At 53.5% G+C, this 26,661-nt stretch overlaps 2 protein-coding genes across 2 annotated transcripts in view; one reads left to right on the top strand and one right to left on the bottom strand.

Annotated features, from left to right (window-relative positions):
* The window catches only part of ABHD12 (abhydrolase domain containing 12), a 53,337-nt gene extending 46,009 nt beyond the window's left edge, over positions 1-7,328 (top strand). The window contains exons 7-13 of the mRNA XM_009272623.1: positions 751-880; positions 2,423-2,460; positions 2,653-2,732; positions 3,549-3,631; positions 4,357-4,435; positions 4,727-4,854; positions 5,359-7,328. Of these exons, the coding sequence (XP_009270898.1) occupies positions 751-880; positions 2,423-2,460; positions 2,653-2,732; positions 3,549-3,631; positions 4,357-4,435; positions 4,727-4,854; positions 5,359-5,398 (578 nt within the window). The 3' untranslated portion in view covers positions 5,399-7,328. The remainder of the gene's footprint in view (positions 1-750; positions 881-2,422; positions 2,461-2,652; positions 2,733-3,548; positions 3,632-4,356; positions 4,436-4,726; positions 4,855-5,358) is intronic.
* A 615-nt stretch (positions 7,329-7,943) lies between these two features.
* On the bottom strand, positions 7,944-26,656 carry PYGB (glycogen phosphorylase B; the record flags this gene model as incomplete). The annotated part of the gene is made up of 20 exons (XM_009272622.1): positions 7,944-9,056; positions 9,341-9,407; positions 9,605-9,739; positions 10,189-10,396; positions 10,747-10,888; positions 11,226-11,284; positions 11,847-11,994; positions 12,132-12,233; positions 12,981-13,095; positions 13,453-13,616; positions 13,747-13,893; positions 14,008-14,100; positions 14,438-14,581; positions 15,534-15,616; positions 16,820-16,931; positions 19,501-19,632; positions 21,210-21,313; positions 22,198-22,276; positions 24,185-24,286; positions 26,555-26,656. Coding segments are annotated over 20 exons (2,391 nt in total), but the record flags the coding sequence as incomplete, so codon positions are not given.
* Between the last annotated feature and the right edge of the window lie 5 nt (positions 26,657-26,661).

Below are 26,661 nucleotides of genomic sequence, written 5' to 3'. Positions count from 1 at the left end.
AGCAGTCGAGCATCTGCTGCTCTTTTTTTTTTTTTCCTTCTCATTATTTAAGCCATGGCTGCAGTGTAACGCCACTGGAGATAGAGGAAAGAAATTAATCCGTTGCATTTTTATCAAGAAGTCATCTGGGAGAGGTTTATTTGTAGGACCTTGCCCTGTTTTTCAGTCCTGCTGGCAGCTGCTTCTCTGGCTGCTTATTAGGTATCAGAAGGGATGTGGGATGCTTTCTGCTCAGCATAAGATGTGTAGACATGCTGCAATAGTGATAGAACCAAAACAATCAGGAGGGTGGAAAATTGCTTGAGGGCATTGATCGAACAGCATGGACAAACTGATGTTGCAACAGCTTTGTGAAACGTGCTTGGTTTTTGACCCTAAGCATCCAATTCTTACGCCGTTAGAGACTCCACTTACAAATTGGTTACCTGCATGCAAAAGCAGCTAAGGTTTGGGAGCTGGGCTGTTGCAGATGGGTAGGTGCAAGAACACAGTGTGGCAGCGTTTGAGATCCAGCTCTTGTTTTTGTTGTTGACTAAATCCACGAAAACTCCTTGGCAGCCAGCAGTTACCTTGTTTAAATGACTGCGGATCAATCAGGGCTTTCAGCCCCAAATTGTAGAGATGCACAGTGAAATAAACAGAAACTGTCCATGTCCCAGGTCCCTTTGTAGTCACAGATGGACTGCATGGGAAGAGCGGGCTGGCTTTGACCAGTTTGTGGGATTCTCAGAAGGACTATTTGTGTTTCAGGCTGGGGCGATTCAATAGGCAGCCCGTCAGAGAGGGGAATGACCTACGACGCCCTTCATGTCTTCGACTGGATAAAAGCAAGAAGTGGAGACAACCCTGTCTATATATGGGGACACTCCTTGGGGACGGGGTAAGCATCTAATCTCAGTGGGATTTAGCAGCTTCTGAAAAACACTAAACACTGACCTTGGATGAAGGTGCTGTTTGCCGTAATCCCCAGGCTGGCTTGGCTTGGAGTCTGTGGCATAATTGCTGCAGTGTAGCTTCCCCTTTGCACTTTACAGAGTGAGAAGGGCTACAGTGAATGACTATGTAGGATTTGAGCTTGAACCTTCATTGCCCAGAGGGTTACGCTGGAAAAAAGACACTTAGTATAATATAATGCAGATTGACCAAAGGGAGAGAAAGTGGGACTGCACCGATCTCTTCCTGTGGTGAACCTATGTCTATACGTCCTTCAGAGCAGAACATCAGGCTTCTCTGATACTCTGGAAGCGTATCTCAGACCAGCTGCATGTGCACGTGACTTGCCCTTACAAAACCTTTTCCTCCTGTCCTGGCAAACGTGCCGCATGTAATCAGTACTCATGCAGATGCCTGCGTGACTACACTGCTGGCCATCTGTGACATTCACATGGTCATGCCTGGCACAGGGAAGTTCAAAGTGTCAAGTGCCTTTGCCTGCATGTTTTTAACTTTCCTTTCCTGCTTCTTCCCTTTCCATTGCTGTCTGGAGGTGGGTCGTGTTCAGCAGGCAGCATGTGCTCTTACCCCCTTGGTTTGCGGAGGAGCAGAGGGCAAACACAAGAGTTACTTTTGAGTTGAGCTGTGTGCAGATTAAACTGTTTGAGACCACAACAGCTTGCCTTGCTGTCCAACAGATGTGTTGCTGGGACAGGGAGGTATTTCAGGATAGTGCCTCTTCATTGCTGTGATACTAAACATCCTGCTTTGTTTGAGAGAAGGCAAAGGCTTTTCCTTTGGCTCTTCCTCTAAATTTTTGCCATGTTTCAGGATCCCTTTCTGGGTAAGAGCATGCTCGTGACATTTCCCAGTGCACTGCAATCCGAGTAGCCTGGGACTGTGGTCCCCAGCTGAGTTCCCTGGTGAACAGGGAAGCCAGCCTGGAGTTTGAGGTTTTTTGAAATAGGCAGTGTGTGGAGGATTCAGCAACTTTGGAAATATACCTGTCTCATTAGGGAGATGCATGGGGGAGACCTTGCTGCTTTCTGACCCAGCTATGGAAACTCCTTGTCGTGTCACCCTGGGACCCTGCGCTCCAGCTGCCTGGAACACAGCACTCCTCTGCCCATACCCCCTCATTCCCCTCTTTCTTGCTCAGCCCTTGTGGTCTGGGGGTAAGAGGCTGTGTCACACAGCTGCAGATATGCTGGGAGCCCAAGAGCCATCTTAAAGGAGGCCCTTCCAAGGGGCTACATGGTGCGCTGCTTCCTTGGACTTGTTCACTTACCTAAATGCAGGCACCTGGTGCCATTTGAGACAGCTGGGCATGGGAGACCTGTGGGAACTCAAGTTATTGTGGGCTGGCTGCCCAGACCTCAGACAGTGTGAGGGGTCGACGTTACGGCAGGTGAGTTGTACCTCTACCGCCTACTACCACTAGAGCCTGAGGGCCTGTGCCAGATTAAATGCCCGTTGTTCTTCTTTCCAGGGTCGCAACAAATCTAGTGAGGCGCCTTTGCGAGAGAGGTAAGTCTGGTGGGTGGATGCTCTTCCCACCCAGCCCGGATCCTGCTGGCGTCCCAGATTTCCGCATATGTTTGCAGTTGTGACAAGGCTGTCCTTGGTGCACCATGGTGGCAGCTGCTCTCATAAGGCAGACCCTGACCTTGCTGGCTATCTGTACCCCTGCATTTCAGCACATTGCCTTCGGCTTTTCAGAAACGCCCCCGGATGCCCTGATACTGGAATCTCCATTCACCAACATACGGGAGGAGGCGCGAAGTCACCCCTTTTCTGTGGCAAGTACACAGTGGCTCTCACACTAGTGGCACGTAATTGTATGCTTAGAAATTAACCTTCAGAAGTGATGTAGCTGAGCTAAGTGCATGACTTGTGGGGCAGCAGTGATATTTATAAGCATCAGGGGTAAAGAGCTGCACTTCAGGCAGCTCCTGGTAGCACTAGTACAATAAGCAGTACCAGAGCCATGCGTGGAGCCTGCTTGAAGAAAACAGAAACTGGAATCAGAAAGGGCAGTAAATGTAGGGAGGGGAACATAGAGACTGCACTCAGCAGTGGAGAGCCCGTTCTTCTTGTGTTGTAGCTTCTCTGTTGCAGGAGGCTATTTTGTGGGCTGTGAGCAAAGTGATGGCAAAGCTGGGCTTCTTTTGGTCACTGCCCCATCCATGTGGCCCCTTTCTGCTTGTGAGGTTTCCCTGGTGAGTTCCCTCTGATGTGTCCGTCTCTTCCATCCGGCATGGCTGCGAGTTGGCTCTGAACTGAGCAGACACCCAGACCGGGTGTTGGATGCGGCCGGACTGGTGAGGTGCCCTGGGATAAAGCTCTCTTCCAGGAAGACTGTTGCCAGCAGCAGCATGATACCTAGAGACCTTGACCATACAAGCACCCAGAGAGCCTGCTCCTGAGCAGGCTGATAAGATGGGCCTGAAACAGGAGAGGAAAAATAATGCTGGTGGAAACATGGACCAACTCACTGCAGAGAGCGCAGCCAGCAACCAAGGGATGTTACTGGGATGGCAGTGGCCTGCCCCATTACTGCTGTTTGTATAACTGTCCTGCTGGTGCCTGCCACTAACACAAATTTTTCCTCTCAGATATATAGATACTTCCCTGGGTTTGACTGGTTCTTCCTTGACCCCATCACGACAAGTGGAATTAAATTTGCAAACGATGAGAAGTGAGTTCCCTCTTTGCTGGGATTTCAGCTGTGGCTGCAGTGAGCCATGGCAAGCCTCAAGGAGGATAGACATCAGACTGCAATCTCTGCTTTGTTGTTGTTGTTGTTGAAGCATTATACTTGCTGAAAGGATTTCAGTTACTCTCGCAGCCCTCAGTGCAATACAGCTTTGCACTGTGGAGCTCTTTCTTTTTTAATTGTTCTTAATAAGGACAGATGCAACAGAGAGCACAGAGACTACTCAGGGATATGCTAATTTGGTCCATGTGATTTATGCTTTTCAAGTGTACGTTACATGTTAAACAGTAGCATTGGGACATTGAAGGTTTGGGAAGATTTCTCTGCTAAGCATTTGCATAAGCCACCTTGCATGTAATAACATTGTCTCTTTTCACTGAGCCTTTCATTCAAGAGCCTAAGCATTTGTGAGTTTGGTTTCCAGTACTGAAACCAAACCAGACCTTGGGAGATGGATGCTTTGCACTGGGGTGAGCCACTTTTCTCTGGTCTAAGCAGCAAATAGCTTTTACAAGGATGCCTTTCACTAGTAAATTTTCTATAGATCAAATGAATGGTGCCCAGATAATGTTTTCAAGATCTGAACTGCAGTTAATGACCCACAGGACATCTTTGTCGTTGCAGTTTCCTTGAAAATCCAAGTGTGTTGGTGTCAGAGAGTGATGGGATTGCTCTGAGCCTTTGTGACATTATTGTCTCTTTTACAGTGTGAAATACATTTCCTGCTCCTTGCTCATCCTTCATGCTGAGGATGACCCGGTGGTACCATTTCATCTGGGAAAGAAGGTACACATGTGGCTCTGCAAACTGATCTGGTGGGAGGAACTGGTGTGGGTAGAACAACATCCCAGCCAGGCAAAAAGTCAGCAATAGGAAGGTGTATGTAGAAATGCATAGCCTGAAGAGACTACAAATTCTGTGGTATTGGAGGTGGCAAATCAATAGTGAAACGGAGCTAGAGCTAGCAAAGTTGGTCAAGCCAGGGCCCATAACCCACCCCTGAGAGGGGTGCTGGTTTGGCAGGGGTAGCTGGTTTGGAGTGACATGTGTCCCTCACCTGCCTCCCCTTGGACTCAGCTTTACAACATCGCTGCGACGTCACGGAGTTTCCGAGACTACAAGGTGCAGTTTGTTCCGTTCCACACAGACCTCGGCTACCGGCACAAGTACATCTACAGGAGTCCAGAGCTACCTCGAATACTGCGGTAACAGCCCAGTTAACCAGGGTCTCCTCTGGCTGGGGGGGAGGGAGCTGGGACCTGGGGCTTTGGGGCACACTGTGACATGTGCCCAGGAGCAAGAGAGATGTGTAACAGGCACCTGTATTGGGCAGCTCTTCCGAAAACCCCTTCTGTCTCCAGAGTGGGTGAGATACTGGGGCTGGCTTAGCACAAAGTCAAAGCTCTCCACCTCCCTGCAAAGCAGGTTTTGGGAAGGGGAGCCACGGAAAGCTGGGAGCGCTTCTCCTTTCTGGCTCATCTCTGCTGTGAGCTGGATGCTCTGGAGGATTTGTTTGCAGAGCAGCTACTTCTGCTTGCCTCTTCTAGTGGGAGCCACTGATGGGTGAGAGCAAAGCTCAGTGCTGTTCCCTGTAGCTGCAAGTGCTCAAGCCCTAGTATTTGCCAGGGGAATGGGAAGATCCGCAGGCTGCAGCATGCACCAGAGTGTAGGAGAGCTGAGTGTCACTGCTGTGTCGTTTCCTTTCCTAGGGAATTCCTGGGAAAATCTGAACATGAGCATCATCACTGAAGACTGGCTGCTTTTGGCAGCACAGATATTTTCCTTTCTTTCCTTCCTCTCTCTCCTTTTTCTCCCCCCTCCCTGTGGGTCAGTCTGCCATTCTTCCATCCCTGGCACTAGAGGAGGTCAGGGATTCCCACTCCGGTCCTGATGTGTACCCTTGGCAACTCCAGCTCCCGGCATCAGCGTCTGTGATGGTAGAAGAAAGAAGTTGTTGGCTTCTTTTTTGACATGAATGGAGGGGTGATAACAGCCCAGGAGCCAGTACCAAACTGTGAAAAATGTAAGCACAACAAAGCCTGGCCAATCCAACGTGGTACTGCTGAGGACAGACATTCCTAGGACACGTGTGTCATGACCAAGTGTGTTTCACTTTTAAACACTGCTGCTGTTTTTGGATCACATAGAGACTCATTTGTAGGCGAATGGCTTTTGCCGTGTCTCCATACCACAGTTGTCTTGCTTGAGTTTGAGGTGTTCTCTTTCTAGGAAATACATGTTTTGCCTTTCCTTTTTGCTAAGTGGCTGTAATTACAAATACATGGAAGATCCAGGTGGTGAGAGATACTTTTATTTAGCTCTTCAGTCACCATGTGTTGCAAGTGTGGGGCTAATTGCCCACATTTGAAAATAAAATGAAAGATTTTTTTTTTTTTGTTCTTCCTTTTCAAACATCTATTTAATGGAAAAGGTTAGTGCCCTTTTATCTTTTCTGTACCCTTTTCCCTCTGAACATAATTTCTGCTCCCATCCCTGCTCTATCCTCTGTGGAGCTCCTCCCCTTCTTCACATGCACTTCCTATTAGGACTGAAGTGACATATGTAGATAAATTGCAAACTTGGGAGTTTAAGCCGGAAAGCGTGAGAGAGTACTTTTTCGCTTGATCTCCCCCTTCCATGAACAACTTGGGCCCAGGATGTGGGATTGGATGTCTTCCATTCTCCCTGTACACACCCAGACAGACATGTGCTTCCTTTGGGTGGGAAGGGCAGGTTTTTTCCCTCAACTACCTTTTAACTCCTTAGGTCAGGTTTCCCTGTTCCTGGTGGCTATACTGTTCCTCTGTAGCTAAAAGCAGGCAGTGGTATGCAGTTCTAGATGCAAAAATAACAGTCTGGGGCATCCCTCCCCATCTCTCCCTCCACCTCCCTTCTGTGCTCTGGGCATCCCAGGCACTTCCAGTAGCACTTCTCAGCCCATCTCACAGCCATGGTCGGAGCATGGGGAGAAGTTCTGGGGATGTCCTTGCCCTGCTTGGGGCTAGAACAGGGGCTGTTTATGCCACCGATGAGCTCTGCACTGAGACGGGAGAGGGTCATATGCTGACTCTGTCCTGTCTGGCTGGGGCCTGGCCCTGCCCCCTGTCAGTCTATATAGACAATACCAGGTGCTGTAGGTTTAGTCACTAGTGCTCAGAGTGAATTGTGCTGCCTGAAGGGTCTGTTCAGGGGTGTACGGCATAGTATAAACCGCTCAGCGTACATCCATGTTATATCTGCAGGCTCATACTAGTTGCAAAGCAGACAGTAGCTTGTTCTTGTACTGAGATTCTTCTGCCATAGCGTGGTTGTCCCTGAGGTTTCTGACCCATGATACTCATAAGCTAACTGTGCCACTTAAATTATGTTTGACGCACTTGTATTTATTGCACTGACAGATGAGAAACACACACATGGCTCTGGAGAGTGATGTGCACATTCCAGCTAATGCTGCTGCCGGCAGCTGGCTTGGGGCAAAGCGCAGCCTGAGCCGGAGGCTGGCTGGCTGTCTTCCTCCCATGGGACAGAGCTGAGGGTCCAGCACATGAACTGCTCGTGTTGGTGATCCCAACACTGCCATTCCCGTTAGTAGGCCAGTGATATGCTTGGAAATTTAAAATGAAATGTTTATCTAAAAGTGGTGTAGTTTTAATAAAGGCATTGACTGCTGATCACTTCAGCTTCACCTGTTTTACCTGGCAGTTTTGGGGACTTTTTCCCCAGTTGGGCAGGTCAGCTGGGTATGTGGCAGGGCTGCGGTAGGGTCGTGCATGGGAGATGAGCTCGCAGCTGGGACTGGGCAAGTCTTTGTGGCTGCTGCCAGCTCTGGGTGAGTGGCTCTCCTGGAGCCCAGCGGGTCTCTGCCTGTAGTCCGGCTGCAGCCGAGGCTCTGCTTCCCCACTGGGGATGGGGGAAATGGGAGCTGCCCATCGGATTTCTAGCACAGGAGCCCTGCGTGCCATTTGCAGGGCAAACCCAACACTGTAACCCCCACCCCAGTGCATATAGTCAACACACCAGGGGTGCAGGTAAATGGCTTTGGCCTTAGCTAGCCCAGTGCAGCCTCGGGTACCAGCTCCCTCCTGTACACCCCGTGCACTGGCAAGACTGACCTTTCTGCCATGGGCATGTTGCCCCCATGATGGTGCCAGCACCCCAGCACCATGCCAGCTGCAGGGGACCACATCCCATGAAGCCACAGCTGGGGAAGGCCAGCATGGCTTCAGGTGTCATGGTCTGAACTTGTTGCAACCTGAACCCACAGGCATGGAGTAATCACAAGTCAGCCCGAAGTCAAACCAGCAGGTGTTCTGGTTGTTTTAATGAGTTGGTGTCACACAGGGGAGTACTGGTGCACTATACAGCACTATGGGTGTTAAACTCTGACCCCAGCACTGGGAGGGACACACGGAGCAGCATGACCCAGCTGTGGAGTGACCAAGAGATATGATACATGTTCACCCCCTGGGTAGCACCCAGCATACAGCTGTGCCTGGAAAGCCAAGAGCCTGCTTGGGGCCTATGGGCCCAGCAGGGTCAGCCACCCAGCTGGCAGTGGCAGGTACAACCCTCTCTATGCAGACATGGAGGCTAAAAATCCCTGGAGTGGCTTGGTTACTGGGCTTTAGTTAACAAAGAGGCGTGGGAGGAGGTTACGGCAAGCTCTGTGGCAAGGAAGTCGCTGATCCCAGGCCCTCTCTCCTTGTGGCACATAGCATTTGACATTGGCACCTGCACTGGAGCCAGCTGCTTCAACAGCCAGCCCCACCTTCTCTAGGCGTTACTGGGGAAGGGGGTGACTGGAGGGGCAGACAGTGGCCTCTCCCTCCCCTAGCTTTGGGGCTGGCAGACCCCCTGGAGAAGGATGGAAGACACTGTGTTGGCTAAACCTGCTTGTTGGGCAGGGTCAAGAAGGTGAGGCCAGGCCAGGCTGCATGCAGGGGGAGAGGGGAGGACTTAGTTGGAAAGCCCTTGTTAAGCATGGAGCACAGCTGTGGAACTTATCCGTGGTCATCTCACTAAAAGCACTATGCAGCACATGCAGGCTGGATACATGGGTACAAACACAGGGTCCTTTCTCCTCTCCCCCAGCTCCTGTTCCTCAGTCAGGGCTCCTCCTCAGAGCATCCTTCTACCCCCCCCCGAGGGAGAGGCCTTGTTTCTGCAGAGCCAAGCCCATCTGACTGGCAGTGAAATGCAGGTGAGGCCTCCTGGGCTGGGAACCCATCCCTCCTTCCTTCCCTTTGTGCTTGCATCAGTCCCGGGGGAGGTTGGGTGGGGGGATTTTTGTGGCAGGTGGCTCCACACCCCAGATCTCCCGGGCGTACTCCATGATGGTCCTGTCACTGGAGAACTTGCCCGAGCATGCAATGTTCCTGATGACTTTCTTAGTCCACTCCCGGGGGTCCTGGGAAGAGGAGAGGCAATGTCAGCAGTCAGTCCCTCACCCGGCTCTGTCCCAACTCGCAGCCTTGCAGGACACCGGCTATGCACACTTGGCTGCTTTAAACACCATGGTGTGGGGCTGCCGAAGCAGCAAAACCTGCTTCACCCTGCCCCATGCCCACACAACGTAGTATCTGTAAGAAGGGCTCCCCAGGAGCACACTCATCCCAGCTACCCCCAGTCTCCTCGCTGCACTGCCATGGCCAAGGACCCCGTCCCTCCCCCTTGGTAGTGGGCAGCTCTTACCATGAACAGCTGGTCCACTTGGCCTTGGCATTTAATGTAGGCCTCATAGTCGGCAAACACCTTAAACCTGAAACCCAAAGCAGAGTAAGGCTAGGGTTTGCGTGCCGTAGGGTCCCAGCCTGGCAGGACAGGTGTCCTGGCACAGACACCTTCCTGCGGGCAGGCAGGGCTTAGCCCCTGCGCAGGGGGACCCAGGCCAGCTGGGAAGGAGGCCTGGGCAGGCTGAGAGCAGCCCACCAAAGGGGGATGCTTGCCAGGGCTCACCTGTCATGGTACATGAGCATGTTCACAACATCCCTGAAGCAACCGGGGTCTCGAGGGGAGAAAAAACCGCTGCTGAGCTGGTCGATAGCCTGTCGCAGCTCTGGCAGGCGCTCGTAGTACTCCTGTGCGTTATACCTGCATCCAGCAGAGACAGGCTGTAGGGACCGATGCTCTCCCCTGGGGCCCAGCACCCGGAGAGCAGGACCTGACGTGTCTGGGGCAGGGAGGGCAGGCAAAGATGTCATATGGCTCCTGAGGGGCCTTGTTCCTGGGGCTGTGTCCATCAGAGCACCCTGCTAGTGGCTCCGAGACCAGTCACAGTGCCTGAAACACTTTGTGCCCAGGCTCATGTCCCGTTCACAGCCACTGTGCTCTGGGCGAGCTGCTTGGGCTGCATCCTTGATGGACCATCCACTGACCAGCCCAGGGCGGAGGCTGCCTCCAGCCCCCCGCTTTTTCCTGCTCCAGAGCTGCCCAGGGAGGAGGGTGTCCCTCCCAGAGATCATGGCTTTCCCTGCCGGAGCTGGGACCTGTATCCCCATCTGACAAGCCCTGGCAAGCATTGGGGTCTCCCCAGCACCAACCCTTGGCGATCCAGGGCCTCCACGTCCTCCACCCGCATGCCAAAGATGAAGAGGTTTTCTTCGCCTGCTTCCTCAGCCATCTCCACATTGGCCCCATCCATAGTACCAATGGTGAGGGCCCCGTTCACCATGAACTTCATATTACCGGTACCCGAGGCCTCTGTGCCGGCTGTGGAGATCTGCTGGGAGAGATCTGCTGCCGGGATCACTGCCAGGTGCAAGAGAGGTAGGAGTTAATCCTTGCCACACTGCAGCTCCCCATGACCTGGGCCCAGGACAGCAAAACAACCCTGGGCATCTGCTAGTGGCCCTGCTGACCTCAACCTCAGCCCAACCAGCACGGCTCTGGGGCCAGAGCCAGGCTCAGCCCTGCCACAACCCCATGCAGTTGCTGTCACTCCTGCATGAAGCTGGCTTCCCGCCCTGTGTGGAGCCCTCAGGCCCTTCCTAAGGGAGAGCCAGGTGACCTGCCATGACAGCCTCTCAGACTAGCCAGTTTCTGGGCTCAGCTGGGACATGCCCAGCTCCTGAGGTGTGCTTACACAAGACCAGACGTACCCTTCTCGGCCAAGGATACCCGGTAGTTCTCCAGGAAGATGACCTTGAGCCTGTCCCCCACATAGGGATCGTTGTTGATGACCTCACCGATGGACGTGATGAGTTTGATGATCATCTTGGCCATGTGGTAGCCAGGGGCTGCCTGAAGAAGAGCAGCCCATAAATGACGAAGGCTTTTAAGGATGGGAGAGCATGAGAGGTGCCAGTGAGGGTCCTCACCACGGGGAGAATGTGGGCCTCACCTCTGCTGTTCACATGGATCAGCAAAAACACCCTACTGGGAGAAGTCCTGAGCCACAGGGAAAGAGTGATGGGCCTTGTTCAGTCTGATTAGTCCATGAAGGTGTTTGCTGAAGAGCCCGCCAGCAGACACACGCTGGCTAACCTACAGTGGGCCCGGCAAAGCCACAGAAAGGGGACAGCACCTTCCCCACATCCCCACTGAGCCATGCATGCACCGAGTCCTGAACACACGTTACCTTTCCTCCGATCATAATAGTCCTGGGCACAAAGGATTTGGATGGATCGCTTCTGATGCCTGAAAGAGCAGGGCATAACACAAGTGAAGCAAAGAAAAACTGTACAGAGTTTATTGCGTGCATCAGAGGTGGGCTGGGATCCCAGCCCATGTCACCTGGACCCAGCGAACTTGCAGGACCCTGAAGCCCAACCAGACATCTGCTGGAGCTGTGCTGGGGAAAAATGGGCTGCAAAGTCCTCGGAGAACTACTCGAGCCAGCACAATGCAGAGCTCCAATGACTTGCCTCCCTTCGGGAATGGGCAGGGGCCCGAAGCATACACTGGGGAGTGGGGTTTTAACTTGCACCAGGTCAGTCCTAACACCTGCAGTACAGGTGTGGTGGTTACCTAGGCCCTGGGACCCAGCTGGGCTGGAGACATGGGCTGTGAGCTTTTCCTCAGAGCTCTGTACAACCCTTCAGACACTCTGTCTTCCCTCCTGGAGAGAAGCCCTTCATGACAGGAGGGCAGAGCTAGACTCAGGAGTCCTTGGCCACCAGCTGGCATACTTTTACACGGGAACCCTGGCAGTGACAGGCTGGGGGGACACCCCTTGCCTACCAGCCCAGGCAGCACTCACGGTTGTAGAGGGTGATAGCATGCAGGCAGTTCAGCAGTTGCCGCTTGTACTCATGGATTCGCTTGACCTGAACATCAAACATGGATGAAGGGTTGATCTTGACCTTGTACTGCTCCTCCAAGTAGGCTGCAAACTTCAGCTTGTTCTCCTGGCAAGAAAATCTGATGAGGAACAGGCATGGGTTCCCAGGCCTTGTGTCAGAAGTGAGCACTCACTGCTGGGATGTTCCCGGGAGCACGGTGCCTTTAGCCTTCTTCCCCCAACCCCACCTCCAGTGCATATTACCTGTTTGACTTTCGCCACATCCCTGATAAAAGCCTCATTATTGATGAAATCCAGTAACTTCTTCAGCTGGCTCAGATCTGTGATAAAGCCTTCCCCGATTTTCTAAAAGAACAAACCAAGAGAGGGATGTCCCACCCGTGAGACACTTCACCCAGTCCACAATGCTTCCCCAACAGAGATGCCACAGTCCCATTGGGAATTGGAAGACGCACTCTGGCCAGGAAAAGGGGCACAGTTTATTATGGCGAGGTTACTTCTCTGTGTCATCAGGGTGCCCACAGGTACAGGGGAAACAGGGCACTTGCAAAAACCTGAACAAGTCCCTCTCTCTCAAGGAGCTTTACAGGGAGGATGTGCGCACATGTTCCAGGGCCTCCTGGCAGCTGGAGAAACTGATGGGCAGGATATAAAGATACATTTGATTGCAGGACATTATTCAGCTATGGCATGTCGCAGTGTGAAGCAAAAACCTGTGCTAAAGGGCCTGGTAAACAAAGGAGACAGAACTGGGGCTGGAGCTCCAAGGGAGCTCCTTTGTGCCTGTGAAGCTGAATGCTTTTGCAGGCACCCCATTTCACACACCATGGTACTGCCTGACAGGTTGTGTGTAGCCACCACGAGGGCAGGAAACCAGATCCAAATTTCTGCAACTTTTCTGGCCAACTCTTCATCACCGACTTTAAAGCCCAGCCAGTCCCACGCCTACACGTGCAACAGGTGTGCTCCTCCCAGGCTGTCCTCACTCACACCTGCCAGGCATTAGCCTCAGGTCTGATCAGACCACACAAAGAGGTGATCAAAAGCAAACGGATCATGCTCAGCCCCTCACTCCAGATGCTGGCGACTCACCTCAGCAATAACATCAGCCAGTCCTGGGTTGCACAGCAGGAGCCAGCGCCTTGGCGTGATCCCGTTTGTCTTGTTCTGAAACTTCTCAGGCTCGAGCTCACAGAAATCCTTGAACCTGGAACACCAGGGAGCTCTGAACCACCCACCACCACCCAGAGCTCTTCAGCTGGGCCCCCACTGTATGTGCTCCTCACTCAGGGCAGTCTCTGCAGATCTCCCTGTAACAAGCGTGAACTCTCTATGCTGCGTCTCACCCCCTTCCTCAGCCGTAATGCTGAGGGTTTCACCAGCTCCAAAGGGAGATGAGTTAGACCTTGCATACATGTGAATGAGACAGTCTCCCCAGTCTGCCATGCCCAGCAGGGCGACCAAAGCAGACCCTGACACCTGATCGCTCCAGCTAGCCCCCCAGGCTTGCAGGCAAAACCCAGTGAGTGGAGAGGGTGCGTGCCCTGGGTGTCCCCCAACTCACACTGAGTTCTTCACAATATCAGAGTGGATGCGGGCCACGCCGTTGACCGCATGGGAGCCAATCACACAGAGGTGCGCCATGTTAATACGTTTGCAGTCTCCTTCCTCGATCACCGACATCCTCCGGAGACGGTCAGTGTCCCCTGGGTAGAGAGCTGCCACCCGCTGCAGGCAGGTAGGCAGAAAGAGGGACATTAGCAACCCAGCCACAGGACCTAGGAACATTCCCATCCTAAAGGCAGCCAGATCAAGATCCCCAGAGTTCCCACAGCCTGTGACCAGCCCAGTCCCTTACGTCCAGATGCATTTGGTTGAGGGCGTAAATGATCTCTAGGTGACGTGGCAGCAGCTTTTCAAACATGGAGACCGGCCAGCGCTCCAGGGCTTCAGGCAGCACAGTGTGGTTGGTGTAGGCGCAGGTCCGTTTCGTGATCTCCCAGGCCTGTGTTACAGACAGCAGGTTAACATGTGCGTGCCCAGTCCAGGAGGGGAAAGGAAACCCCGTGTGAGGACAGGACAGCAGATCTTTCCCCTGCAAGTACCCAGTTTTGCTCACCTTGTCCCAATCCACTTTCTCCACATCCACCAGGATCCGCATGAGCTCTGGGATGGACAGGGCAGGGTGGGTGTCATTTAGCTGAATAGCCACCTGCAACACAGACTCACTGGGCTCAGATCTGGCAGTGATAGGACTGTGACAGTGTCCTGCATGCATGGGGTTGGGGTGAGGATCAGCCCCAAGCCTCTGCTCATGGCACACACCCCAGAAACAGACAGAGCTCCCAGGAACAGAGCTATTGAACCTTTGCAAGTTTTGCTCCAAATTGCAAATTTTTCCCTGGGAAAATAGGCCCGGAGATCACCTGTTTTCCAACCCAAACTGCCAGCGTCTTTGTATATATACCCCCACTTGGTCCTGAGCACCCTGCTCATGATAGGCAGGTCTGGCTGAAATGCCCCCGGACCCTCTCTGCCCACAAACTCACCTTGTCTGGGAAGGTTTCAAAGCATGTTCTCACAGGGTCTCGACAGCCAAATTTGGAGGATTTAAAGCGGCGGATGATGTCTTGGAGGGTAGCAGCCACCACAAAGTACTCCTGTTTCAACCGCAGCTCCTTGCCTTCAAAGAACTGCAAGTGGGGGGACCACAGCCATCAGTGCTGCAGCTGCCATCCCCAGTTGGCAGCCAAACCCCTGGAGATGCTCCTATCCACTCTGACAGGCTTCCCAACAGGCCTCGCAGGTTCAGCACCTCATGAGGGCAAATGTGGATGTTTCTCATACTGCCTTTGATGGGGCAGCAGTTGTAGGGACTGACAAGGGGCTCGGCATCCCAAACAGCTGCCTCCAGAGGGCAACAGAACCTGCCACATCCATGCCACTCCTACAGAGCAAGCGCAGCTCCCTCCCTCACTGCAAGACTCTTTGCAGGGTTTTTGGACCAAGGATTTTGGACTCCCTGAAATAACCAGTAGCCAGTGTCTCTGGACACACCAGCTGCCTCCCATGCACACTACACTTCACGCTGGTCTATTTCAAAACACCAGCTGGAATGAGAGGGTGGGGGTAAAGTGCAGGAGATGAGCTTTTCCAGCAGAGATGCTAATCCATGACTAGATAGTGAGGGCTCTTCCCTTTTGGATCCGGTGCCCAGTGAGTGCATGGCCTGGGACAGTCCCTGCAATAAGAAATCCCTTGAACTGGGGGTGGAAACGAATCCCCCCTCATGGCTGCCTCTGAAATGACAACTTACTTTTGCAAAGGGTAAGCCATGTAAATTGGCAACTGCCTTGAATTTGAAGGAGTAGTATGTCTTCTCCTCCTTGCAGCAGGGATGTATAGAGCAGCTATACAATATGGGCCAGACTCTCAGCTGCCATCAGTCAGCAGAGACCCTCTGGAGCCAGCAGAGCTGTGTCTGCTCACTGAGAATTACGGGGCCAACCTATCATATTAAAAATCCTCAAACCAGAACAATAAACATCAGATGGCCATGACCTTCCAGTGCTTGCAAACAAGGCGATACAACTACAGGGAGGATGATCCCGAGCAGCAGAGAGGAGAGACGAGAGAGTCACTCACGTTGTCATTTGGGTACAGGACTCTGGATATGTTTTCTGCCAGGTTTCTGTCCAACACTGCCTCGATGTAGTCACCCACGTTGACTGCAGCAAGAGAGAAATACACACAGCAGTGCAGCAGCTGTAGAGATTCAGGCAGGTCCCTGACACTGTGCTTTTCCCTATTCTCTCATAGAGAGATCTGTAACAGGAACATTCAGGCTACTATTAATGAAATATGAATGGGAATGTACATGTGTGAAAGGCACCAGAGAGATGGGAGGAGATGGGATAAGAGAAAGGCACATCATGCAGTTTCTCAAGACACACATATCAGGAATTAATGAAATATGAATGGGAATGTACATGTGTGAAAGGCACCAGAGAGATGGGAGGAGATGGGATAAGAGAAAGGCACGTCTCCATGCAGTTTCTCAAGACACACGTATCAGGAAGGACAGACAGAAACTGAAGACAGCAGCCAGCGAAGGCAAAAAAAGGAAGTGAGTGACCAGCCATCTTGCTTAAGGACTAAGGAGAAATGGGGCAGGGTAAAGAAGCATAAAGACCGCAATCACACTCAACTCCTAAAGGGTACAAAAGGCTCATCTGAAACCCAGCTTGCAGCTGCCAATCAAGAATTAAGGAGACATTATGAGACTCGAGAGCCATCACCCCTTGTCCCACACAAGTTCTCCTGGCAGAGCTACTTGGACACACACATCTCTGTGCTTGCCAGTATGGAAGAATAAATCAAATAATCAGTCTAGCCTAAAACCTTCTCCTTCTGTAACAGCCTAGCACTGACATTTGGTATGTTAGTTGCCCTGTATCTGCTCTTCAGCACTACAGTTAGAGCCTGAAAAATGCACTAGAGAGGTCACACGTAGACCCAAAGGAAACCAACAGTAAGATGGGCTGTGCTGCTCTTTTCCTTCAGCACTAAGGGATGACGCTGCACAGAAATGACCCTCCATGGCAAGTATGGGTTTGCAGCTCATTTGGTGATGTGAGGAACACAGTGGCACGTGGTGTATCACTTGAGGAAGGGATAGGGCAGGTTTTGAGAACAGGATAAGCGTAATGGGGATGGAAGGAGGATGGATGGGTGTCCTGGTGCATGAGGGCTCTGGAAGTGGTTGGAGGTAGTGTGATCCATGGATGTGCGCACAGCGCTGTGTTTTGGAGGTAGCCAAGAGATATGTGTAAAGCAGGCCAGATGGGGAGTGCTGTGCCAGGTGCTATGCACACAGGAACAACCATGTCCCAGCCTGGCCAGAAGAGAGGCAGTGGAGGGATAGCACTTACACTCTTGGAGGTTGAAGTCATTGGGTGCTTTTGCAGACCACAGCCTCATGGTGTTTACAGTGTTGTTCTTGTATCCTGGCACTGGTGTGTCGTAAGGCATAGCAAGGACAACCTGCAAAAGGACAGTATTCCCGTCTGATTAGCAGCACGGTGGCCTCAGAGAAGGTGGGAAAGACCTCTGCAGGAAGAATCCAGAGGACACAGACAACTCCTGGCTGTGGTAAGAATCTCACCTCACTAAAACACACCTGCTGAGCTTCACAGACTTCCCTGCTATCATGGGCACTTCCAGCACCCACTGGCAAAGCGTTAATAGGAGAAACAGAGCTCTTTGGAGCTTTACTGACAAACTGGAGTTACAAGCCCATCAATGAAATGTAAAAGAGAGTTGCAAGCAACCTGCTGACCTTCCTACACCAACTGGCGTACCTATTAATTATTCACCAGAGCACTGCAAGCATCCTCAGCTGGCCACTGCAATTCTGTCTGTGCTGGGGTAGGGCCAGGGCAGCTGGGACCTTTGTGTTTCCATCTGGGATAAACTCCACAGCCTGAATCCTGCCCGTTAGCCTTCTGCAGCCTGCCAGGACCAAACCCTACCACCGCAGTACCATTCCCAGAGCAATTCACCCAATGTTCAAGGTTTGTTGAACCTGCCTGGGTAAATCCACTGAGATCTCCAGCACCTGAACTGAACATGAGTGCAAAACTATCAGCGCAGTCTACAGATGATGCTTAAGCATCAGGATGCTGCACACATGGCTACAGGGAGTAACACTGGGGCTCCCAGCTCAGATTACACTAGCCAGGCGAGGCATGGCTATGCTTCCAAGTTTGTGTGCTCCAGCTCACTGCTGTGCCAACACCTGCGTGCCTCCAGACCTGCTGAGCGGCGAGGCAAGGCACCCCAACCTCAGCCTGGAACAAAGAGGCTGAGGGCATATGCCAGCAGAGCTGAATGGTGCTAGCAGAGCAAGGCCCTGATCCTGCGGGACGGAGCCTGGGCTGCCTCTCTGACACTGGCAAAAGGAGCCAGCATCCTCCTGAACAAGTCAGTGTGTACTGCAGTGCATGACAGCCCCGCAGCCAGAGGCTGTCCCCAAACAAAGATGTGAGAGGCAGCAGAGAACTGAACGAGCTGTGCTCACAGGGCAGGGAAAACCCAGGCAGATCAGCATGTTGGCCCTGAACAGCCTCTTTGTGCTGGCATCAGCAACAGGTCCCCTCTGGGGAGAATCAGCAAGAGCTCAGGCTCTCAAAGCTGCTATTACCAGCTCCGAACATGGAAGCAGGCAGAAGCCTGCCCTGCCTCAGCCATGGGGCTGGGGCACACATCACATGAACCGAGCGATGCTATATTTGGAGACAGCGTCTTTGGCTTTTTTGAGCCTTTCCAACTTGTTCCCTTAACGGCACCATCTGAAAATTCACTTCCTTGTAGGAAGCAGTGTTTCCACTGCACTGCTTGGGGTCCCTGAAACCCCAGAGTACCGCTGGGGTCAGAAGAGGAGCACATTGAAAGACAATGGCACTCGGTCCCCACGTGGATGTCTGCTTCCCCAGAGAGCTCTGGCACGGTGCCTCCATGCTGTTTACAGGGATGTGGTGTTGAACCCCTGTGCTGTGTGTGTCCTGGGAATGGCCTAGGTCACTGCACAGCCTTCGACAACCAGGGTCCCTGGAAAAGGACCTGGTTTATTTCTCCTCTGAGCGGGCCCAGGCGACTCTGCAACTGAGCTTCAGCTCTTGGTGCTGAAGAGAATGGCTTGGCTTTATGACTGACTGCTCCTCGGATGGACAGAGCTGGCTCATCAGGCTGAGAGACCCTTGAACATCATGGGAACAAGGCTAGGTCATGTCCCTGAATCCCAGAGAAATTCATAGTCCTTCCTTCCTCCATCCTGGGCAGTGCTTAGACACGAGAGGCTGAAACATCTTCAATCCTCTTAATAAATCTGTGCCTCTTTAAAGCTTGCCTTCCTCAGCTATAAGACTGGAATGCACTTATGATGCAGCAGCCTGTGTTCTGAGCAGGCACATGCTCCTGAAGCACAGCATTACCTCCCCAACTGTGGGAGGCTGAAGAAGCATTTGCTCTCCACGATGCCACAAAACAAGGCCTCCAGGCAGACTGGAGACTTGAAACCATGCCTCCAGCCTCCCCTGACAGCACTCTACCCATCAGGCTGGTCTGGGAAAGAGGAACTTGCTCTGATCACGGGAGTTAAACACCCACAAGACTGCTCCACGGCCACCCCACAAGATGAATCTCCACCCACAGCAGCAGTGCCAGAACCACCTGCAAAACCACTGGGTTTCAGTGAGTGGTAGCCAGGAGCAGTGCAGAAGGAGCCTAGCACGGCTGCCAGGGATACAGTCCTCCTCCGACATAAATCCATGCAAGACTGTGGGGCTTCACCCTGGCGATCTGTAGAGAAGGAGGCCCCAGCTGATCTGAAGTTACAGATGTGACTGAATATCATCCCTCTTTTTCCTCAAATCCTGCTGCAGCCGTAGCCAACAAAGTCACCTTTGTAATTGCAAGGGTAGCAGAGAGAGTTTTGCCAGAGTGGGAGAGAATGGAAGTCTGACCACCTCAGGCAGCCCGGGCACAGACTCTCCCCCTCCACGCTACCCTGGCCCATCCTCCCCCAGCCCAGCACCGAGGGAGATGTTGGTACCTGGGTGTCGATCCACTTCACACCCTCAGGGGTGTGATCCACACGGCCGTAGAAGTGCACGGGGAGCATGTACTCTGGGCGAGCTTTCTCCCAGGGATTGCCGTAGCGTAGCCAGTCATCGGCCTCCTCCACCTGCAAGAGGCAAACGGGGTTCAGGTGATGGCTCGTGTCTCCAAGTGAAGGCTAAACTCAGCTCTCCCAAGGGAGGCCAGTTTAAAAGCAAAGCTTTAGTAAGCTGGCTTTAAATATGGATATGCAGAGGCCTCTAGAGGACAGCTGGGCTTTTCAAAACATGGATGACTACATCCCAGCTGCTATAAATAAATCAGCCTCTATGGGCTTTGCAGAGCTGTACAGGTTTAAACCATCCAAACTGCACAGACTGCTGCATTCAGTCCATCTCGAGGCCTTTACATCCAGTTTGACCGTGATAGTGGGACATGTGGGAGGTGGTTCCCTAGAAGCCTGTCGGTGCTGTTCCTGGCCACAAACCACCCCCTCTAACCCAGGTCTTGCTAACTGCTCTGCCCTCTGCCAGAGAGGATTTCTCCTCTCTGCTCATAACAGCACCAATGGGAGTGAAGTCAATTCAGCAGAGCCACCAAGGCTGATGTGCACCAGAAACCGGAGGGGCTGAGGCACTTGGGAGAGCTGCTCTGTGCCTGCAGGCATTTCCCTGCCAGGCGGGGGGGCAGGTCTGAGCCACAACCCAGCATCGCCACCACCCGAGTTCTTTTTTAAGTAACATTAAGCCAGTAACAGCGGATGCTTTTTTCCCTGTTGTCACCATTTATAGGGCCTAACATTGCAGCTTCTTTGTGGGGGAGGAGGAAAAACAGCCGTCAAACCTCTCATCCTCCCTGACTTATGGAGAGCTATTTTAAGGGGAAAAAAGGTCCTTTATGCTCAAAAGCAAGGCAAGTCTCCTAATGGAAACCACTTCCAGACATACACTAGGGAAAACTGCCAGCTGGGGCAGTTTTTTAGCCTATTTTCACTTGCAAAATATTATCATTAATGCTACAGGAGAATCCCTGTTTAAGCCCCTGCTGCCAGTCTCCCAGGGAACCCAGAGCAGCAGCACCCCAGGCACTTGTACTGTTCCATCATGTTCAAATTCATCCTCCACCAGACACCTTCATGAGGTGTTTAGCCACATCTCCATCCTTAGCCTGTCTCCTTGCCCGCTCACTGCCAGGTTGGATGGGACTCTCAGGTTGTTGCAGCTGTGCCATGGAGCCCCAGGCAGGGAGACCTCTGGTCCCAGCCATGCCCTGTGGGCTCAGCTCCAGCACCATCTTTCCGGGCTGGTGACTGGCATGGATGAGCTTGCACGTGTCCCCGGCGCCTGCCACAGGGAGACCTCTGGTCCCAGCCATGCCCTGTGGGCTCAGCTCCAGCACCATCTTTCCGGGCTGGTGACTGGCATGGATGAGCTTGCACGTGTCCCCGGGTGAGCGCCTGCCACACACACACACCCCACCGCCCTCATCACTTCTCTTTGCTCAGGCAGTCAGAGCCCCAGGGTCAGCACAAGCAGTAGGAAGTGACAGCCCATTTGGCACCAGGTGATGGGCTCAAATACCCAGTTTATGAACAGCTCAAGGCACCGCAGTGCTGTTTGTGCGGCCAGGCCTTGTCCACAGGCAGAGGTGGCCACCGCAGCATGGAACAGAAGGAGAAAGGGTGACTTGAGTTTGCCAATGTACCTGCCAGCCGTCGACAATCTTCTGATTGAAGATACCGAACTCGTAGCGGATGCCGTAACCATACGCCGCCAGCCCCAGCGTGGCCATGGAGTCCAGGAAGCAAGCTGGAAGAACAGAGCATGGTCATGCTGCAAGGAACCTCACCCCTCACTCACTGCACTTGCTATGGCGTGCTGTGCATGGGGGGGGTGAGGAGCTGCTACAACCAGTGCTGCTGGAAACATTTATTACTCAGAGGAAATCCGCGTGCAGAAGGTACAGAAGGGGACAGCCTGCAGCAGCACCCCATGCACGTCCTGCCGAGCCACCACAAACACCCCAAAGTTGCTGGTGACAAGGACAGGTCACCAAAAACCCAAATCCAGCCTTGTTGCAGTGAGAGCTCTTCTAAACTTGCCCAAGGTGCCCACGCCTTGCTCAAAGCCTGCCTGCCTGGTAAAGCAGAGCTTCTGAACCCAACTTGCTGTTCTACCAGCTACTTTGCTATTATTGCTTTCAAAGCAAACCCTTCCAGCCCTCAGTCTGGGACAGCTCTGGTAAAGATCAGCCCCAGCATTTCCTCCGGAGGAAAGGAAAACTGGGGAGCTCTCATCTCCAATAGTCCTGTGGGACAGGCAGACTAAAACAGCAGCCAACAATCTGCCTACGTGAGAACTGCTTGGGTGCCTCCAAAAAGTGAGAGCTTTCACAGGGAGGTGAGGAGAAAGGCTCCGGACAGCCCCTTTCCGCTGCAGCCCCGCCTGCTGTGGTGCAGACTACACAACTACATCTCCTGGATGCTCTCACCGGGGAGGGGGCTCATTTCTGGCCAGCCAGGAGCAGGCAGGAGGGTACCACGCTGCTGAAGGGCTGCGGGGCAGATGCGGGCTGAGGTCTGCATGCTGTCATGCTGAGGTGCCGGCAGCGAGGGCGTGACAGCCTCCAGCCAGGCCACCCTCTGTCCCTATGCACTCTGCGCGAGGAGGGGGCTCCCCTCTCCCTGTATTACCTGCCAGGCGGCCCAGGCCTCCGTTACCAAGCCCAGCATCTTCTTCAATTTCTTCCAGCTCCTCCAAGTCCAAACCCAGCTATTGGGGAAAGAGCCACAGCAGAACACGTCACCACCCGAAGCCCACACCCTGGGGCTGCTCTCCGAGGAGGGCAAACACAGATCCCAAAACAACCCACACCACAGGAAATTAAACCCACAGGGTTTAATTTGCATCCCCCCCACCCTCCCCTTCCCACAAAGCATCTCACCAGCCTCTGGTCCCCGGGCAGCCCAATTAATTGGAAAACAATTTAGCCCATCATCAAACGTCGCTTTCCCATGAACTAGGTTTCCTTAGAGACCTCAAACAAAACACTCGTCTCCTGGCAGCCACTCACGCCAGGAGGCCCTTCCACCGAACTCGCCGTTGGAGACAGGATGGCGAATGGCCAAGTCGGCGTGCAAGGGACTGCCGAGTCCTGCCCGGGTACACGCGCCGCCTCTCTGCTCGCGCCTGCCCAGTCCTTGAGGAAGGGCACGACCATGCTGGCAGCTGGTTACTGCAGTGTTCGCCATTACGCTCCGTGCCTTCCTGCATCCTGCCCAGCCTGCTGCCAAGCTCCTTGGCCGGAGTCCATGGCTGGAAGTGGTTGTCTCCTCTGCTGCATCTCTTGGGCCACTTCTTCTCCAGCCCGGGGGCTGCTGCCAGATGAAGGCTAAGTGTGCCAGCAGCAAGGACTCTCCAGGATTCAAGAGATGCTGCCTCTTGGAGGGCAGCAGTATCTCACCTCAGTGCCACAGGGGACAGTGGGGAGTCAGGCCGACACCATGGCTGCTCCCCAAACCACTCTCCCAGCGCTTCAGCGGTCTGCAACCACAAGCCAGGAAAGCCTCATGCACAGTGTGACGGGGTCACAAAAACCAAGGCGAATTCTCTCAGTGACAGAGCCATGCTGGATACGAGACTTCCCATCCCAGCTGGCCACTGGCCACGATGAGCTCCACATGTTGGAGGCTACAGCGATGGAAGCCTCTGCTCGCACGTTGGGCCAAATCAGCATGTGGAAAATGCCTTGCAAAGGGACTTGAGGATCCTTCCTGATAAAAAACAGCCTGCCCTCCGAGGCACGATACCTCAGAGAGGAAACGTGTCACGTCCCTCCCTGGAAATCCCTTCCCATCCCTTGGCAGGGAAAGTGCTCACCAGGACATTTCATCAGCAATCGTAGCACCTCATTTTGAGAGATGGTGACAGAGCCCAACTCCTGCTCGGAAGTGTAACATGCATCAATCCGATGGGGCGGGGGGGAAGAGGAGGAGAGGAAATGAAGCTTTTGGGTGAGAAAGCCCAAAAACTCATACTCTGTCAAAAAGGTCGCTGTCCGGCTGCAGAGGTAGCTGCAAGCCTAAGTAACCATGGCCTCGCATTTGTGATTGCCTTGGTGGTACTCAGCTGTGTTTTTTCCAGTTTGAACTCATCTGATGACATTTTAATTCAAGCAAACAATTTCTCCCCTTTCTTCCTTCCCAGTGATTCACTTTTATCCGGCAGCGCTGCTGCGGTGCCTTGTGTACCTGCATGTATGAATTGTAATTTGGTGGTTTGGTGCTCCAGTTTCCCCTTCTGGCCCAGCCTCCCCCATTAGACTACATCTCCCGTGATGAGCCATCATCTCTCCTAGTAATGGAAAGCTATTTGCAGCCTGGGACTCCCTAGTCTTTTGGGATGCTGGGTGTTGCTTTCTGGATACTCTTCTGGATTTCCCAGCCACTACAGGAAAACGGTGGTTTGAGAAAACCATACTCCAACTCTCAAGGAACCTGAAGGTCCCCCCGTGGTCTTCTCTAGGGGATGAAAAACACTAACAGAGAGCCAAGCCTCGCTTTGTTTAGTCAAAATAACACATCCTTAGAAGGAAGCCCTGAGAAATAAAGATACCCAGCCCTCCGCGTGGAAAAGTTTGGCCAGGTCCTCGGGGGGACCCTGGTACCCCCAAGACTTCACCTGGTAAATGGCTTCGTCGCAAGCATTCTGCAGGCCCAGGTTCACCATGGTGTTCTGCAGAGTGCGGCCCATGTAGAACTCCAGGGAGAGGTAGTAAATGCGCTGGGGAGGCAAAGCAAGACACTTACACACAGCACAGCACTTCACCGTCACCAAAGTCGCTTAAAATTGAGAGCAGACCCAAGTGCTTTCCAGAGCAGGGACATCTTCCCAAACCAGCTCTTGGCGCCTGCTCCTGAACACCACACACCGCAGTTGTTTGTCAGAAGGATCTCGCGCGGGATGCTAGCCAACCCTCTGCCGCGCGTCTCCCTGCCAACAGCCTTCTATAGAAAAATCTCGTTGCCTGTTAAGTGTTTCCCTAATTAACTTAGGGCAAGAATTATCTAGGATGCTGAATGGTATATTTATACACCGTCAAGCTCAGCTGAGGTGATGCTTACAGTGGGCTTTTAAAGTTTTCCCATGCTGAGCTGAAGCTGATCCAAAGCCTGCTGAAAGCCGGAGCGAGCCCCCTGCCCCGCGCACGCCGGCTGGGCTCAGGGCCAGGCCCCTTCCTGCTAGTGATTTTCCAGTACTCCTATCGCACGGGTCCTCCTGTTCTCCCCGCGCTGAGTTTCACGCACATGTTTCACCCTGTTGAACAAATACACTGTCCCGCGGGTGGCAGGGTTCCCGGCACAACTGTGCAAGATGGGCTGCTCTGCGGTGACCTTCCAACTTTCAGAGGAGCTGTGCCTGTGCCACGAATGCTAATGACAGCCTGTTTGTAGGATGAGAAGCAGTCTGTGCAAACTTTTGCCCTCACTCAGATTTATCGCTAGAGATATTTTTATAAATAAACAGCAATTTTTAACAGAGCAATAGCCTGACTTTAAATCGTGCTTCCCCTTGAATCTCTTTGCTTCGTAGCTGGGAACTCTCCCCACTAAGCAGCAGGATTACCCGCTCTGCCGCCTCTGCTGGGAGTCTGAAAGGGTCCATCTCTTCCTTGGGGCTCATTGGAAAGACTGAAAACATCACACAGTTGCATAAATACTCTGCTCCTCTCAGTCTCCCGCAGGGACGTGTTGCTAGTGAAAACCTAAGCACAGGGGACAGCAAGCAAGCCCACTACAAGCTCCTCTTAGCCTTTATGGGATCTGTACAATCCCTTCAGCAATACAGATCAGAGAGCATTTGTGTGAGTGAGGATAAAAGGGAGAGCTCCACACACTGGCGTAACTCCCAGTGCATGTGCACCTGTACCGGCGTGAAAGTGCAGTTTGTTTCTTGTGTCAAGGCAATATTCATAACCCCGAGAAAAGAGCTGACTAGGGGAGGCAGCTGCCTGCGCGCTGGGAAGGTATGTGCCTTTTCTAGTACACACCTGCCCTCTGGGGCTCTCCAGTTAAGTGCTGGATCTGGTCTTAATTCAAAAGGATTAGGGCTGAGTAACGTCCTGCAGCCCCCAACATCTCCAGCATCACTGTCCTGACTTGACAAGTTGGGAGGAGAGGAGGGAGCAGGCTGAGTCCCCCAGGAACGACCAGCTCCCCGGGATTTGGTGACCTGGGAGAGCTTGTCTGGTTTGCACAAGGCAAGAAACTCCTCTCCAGCCTCAAAGCCAAGCTGCCTGCGGGCTCTGCAGGAGCAAAGGCAGGACATGGCTGTGCTGAGGCATGTGTCGAGACGTGGAGGTGACGATGCCCAGAGGGGACACCGCCATGGTGGTGCGAGTGCAGGACATGGCCGTGGTGAAGCGTGCGGAGGAGCTGGCAGCAGCAAGGCCCGTGTGAGGACATGCTCACAGGGGGATCACAGGGGACATGGCTGCGACAAGGCACAGGGGCTCACAGTTGTGGGGGATGCCTGAGGGGGGACATGGCTGCAGCAAGGCTCATTGGGACAGGGCTGCAAAGAAGCTTGTGGGGACACAGCCACGGCAAGATGTGTGCGAGGGACATGGCCATGGCGATGCCCACAGGGACACAGCCACAGTGAGGCGCATGAGGGCCACGGCCACGGCAAGGTGTATGCAAGGTACGCAGCCACAACAATGCCCATGGGGACACAGCCACAGCAGGGTGCATGCGAGGGATATGGCTGTGGCGATGCCCACGGGGAAGAAGCCACGGTGAGGTGCACGAGGGACACGGCCATGGCAAGGGGCCATGATGTGGTGATGCCCAAGGGGACACAGCTGCGGCGAGATGCACGCGCGGGCCACGGCCATGGGGATGCCCGCGGGCCACGTCCGCAGTGAGACCCGTCAGGGGGACACGGAGACACCCGCGGGGCCGACGGGGAAGGCGCAGCCGCCGCGTCCCCGTCCCCATCCCCGTCCCCCCGGGGCCCGTCTTCCCGCGGCGGCGGGGCCGGTGAGCTCACCTTGGGGTCCCGCTCGTAGTAGTGCTGCTGGGTGCGGATCCAGCGCCCCACCAGGTGGTCGCGCACCGTGTGGGCCAGCGCGAAGTAGTAGTCGCGGGGGGGGGCGA

This window comes from Aptenodytes forsteri, unplaced genomic scaffold, assembly GCF_000699145.1.
Source record: "Aptenodytes forsteri isolate BGI_AS27 unplaced genomic scaffold, ASM69914v1 Scaffold238, whole genome shotgun sequence".
NCBI lineage: Eukaryota > Metazoa > Chordata > Aves > Sphenisciformes > Spheniscidae > Aptenodytes > Aptenodytes forsteri.
The sequence above is the reverse complement of the archived record's forward strand: the minus strand, read 5'-3'. Positions and strand labels throughout refer to the sequence as shown.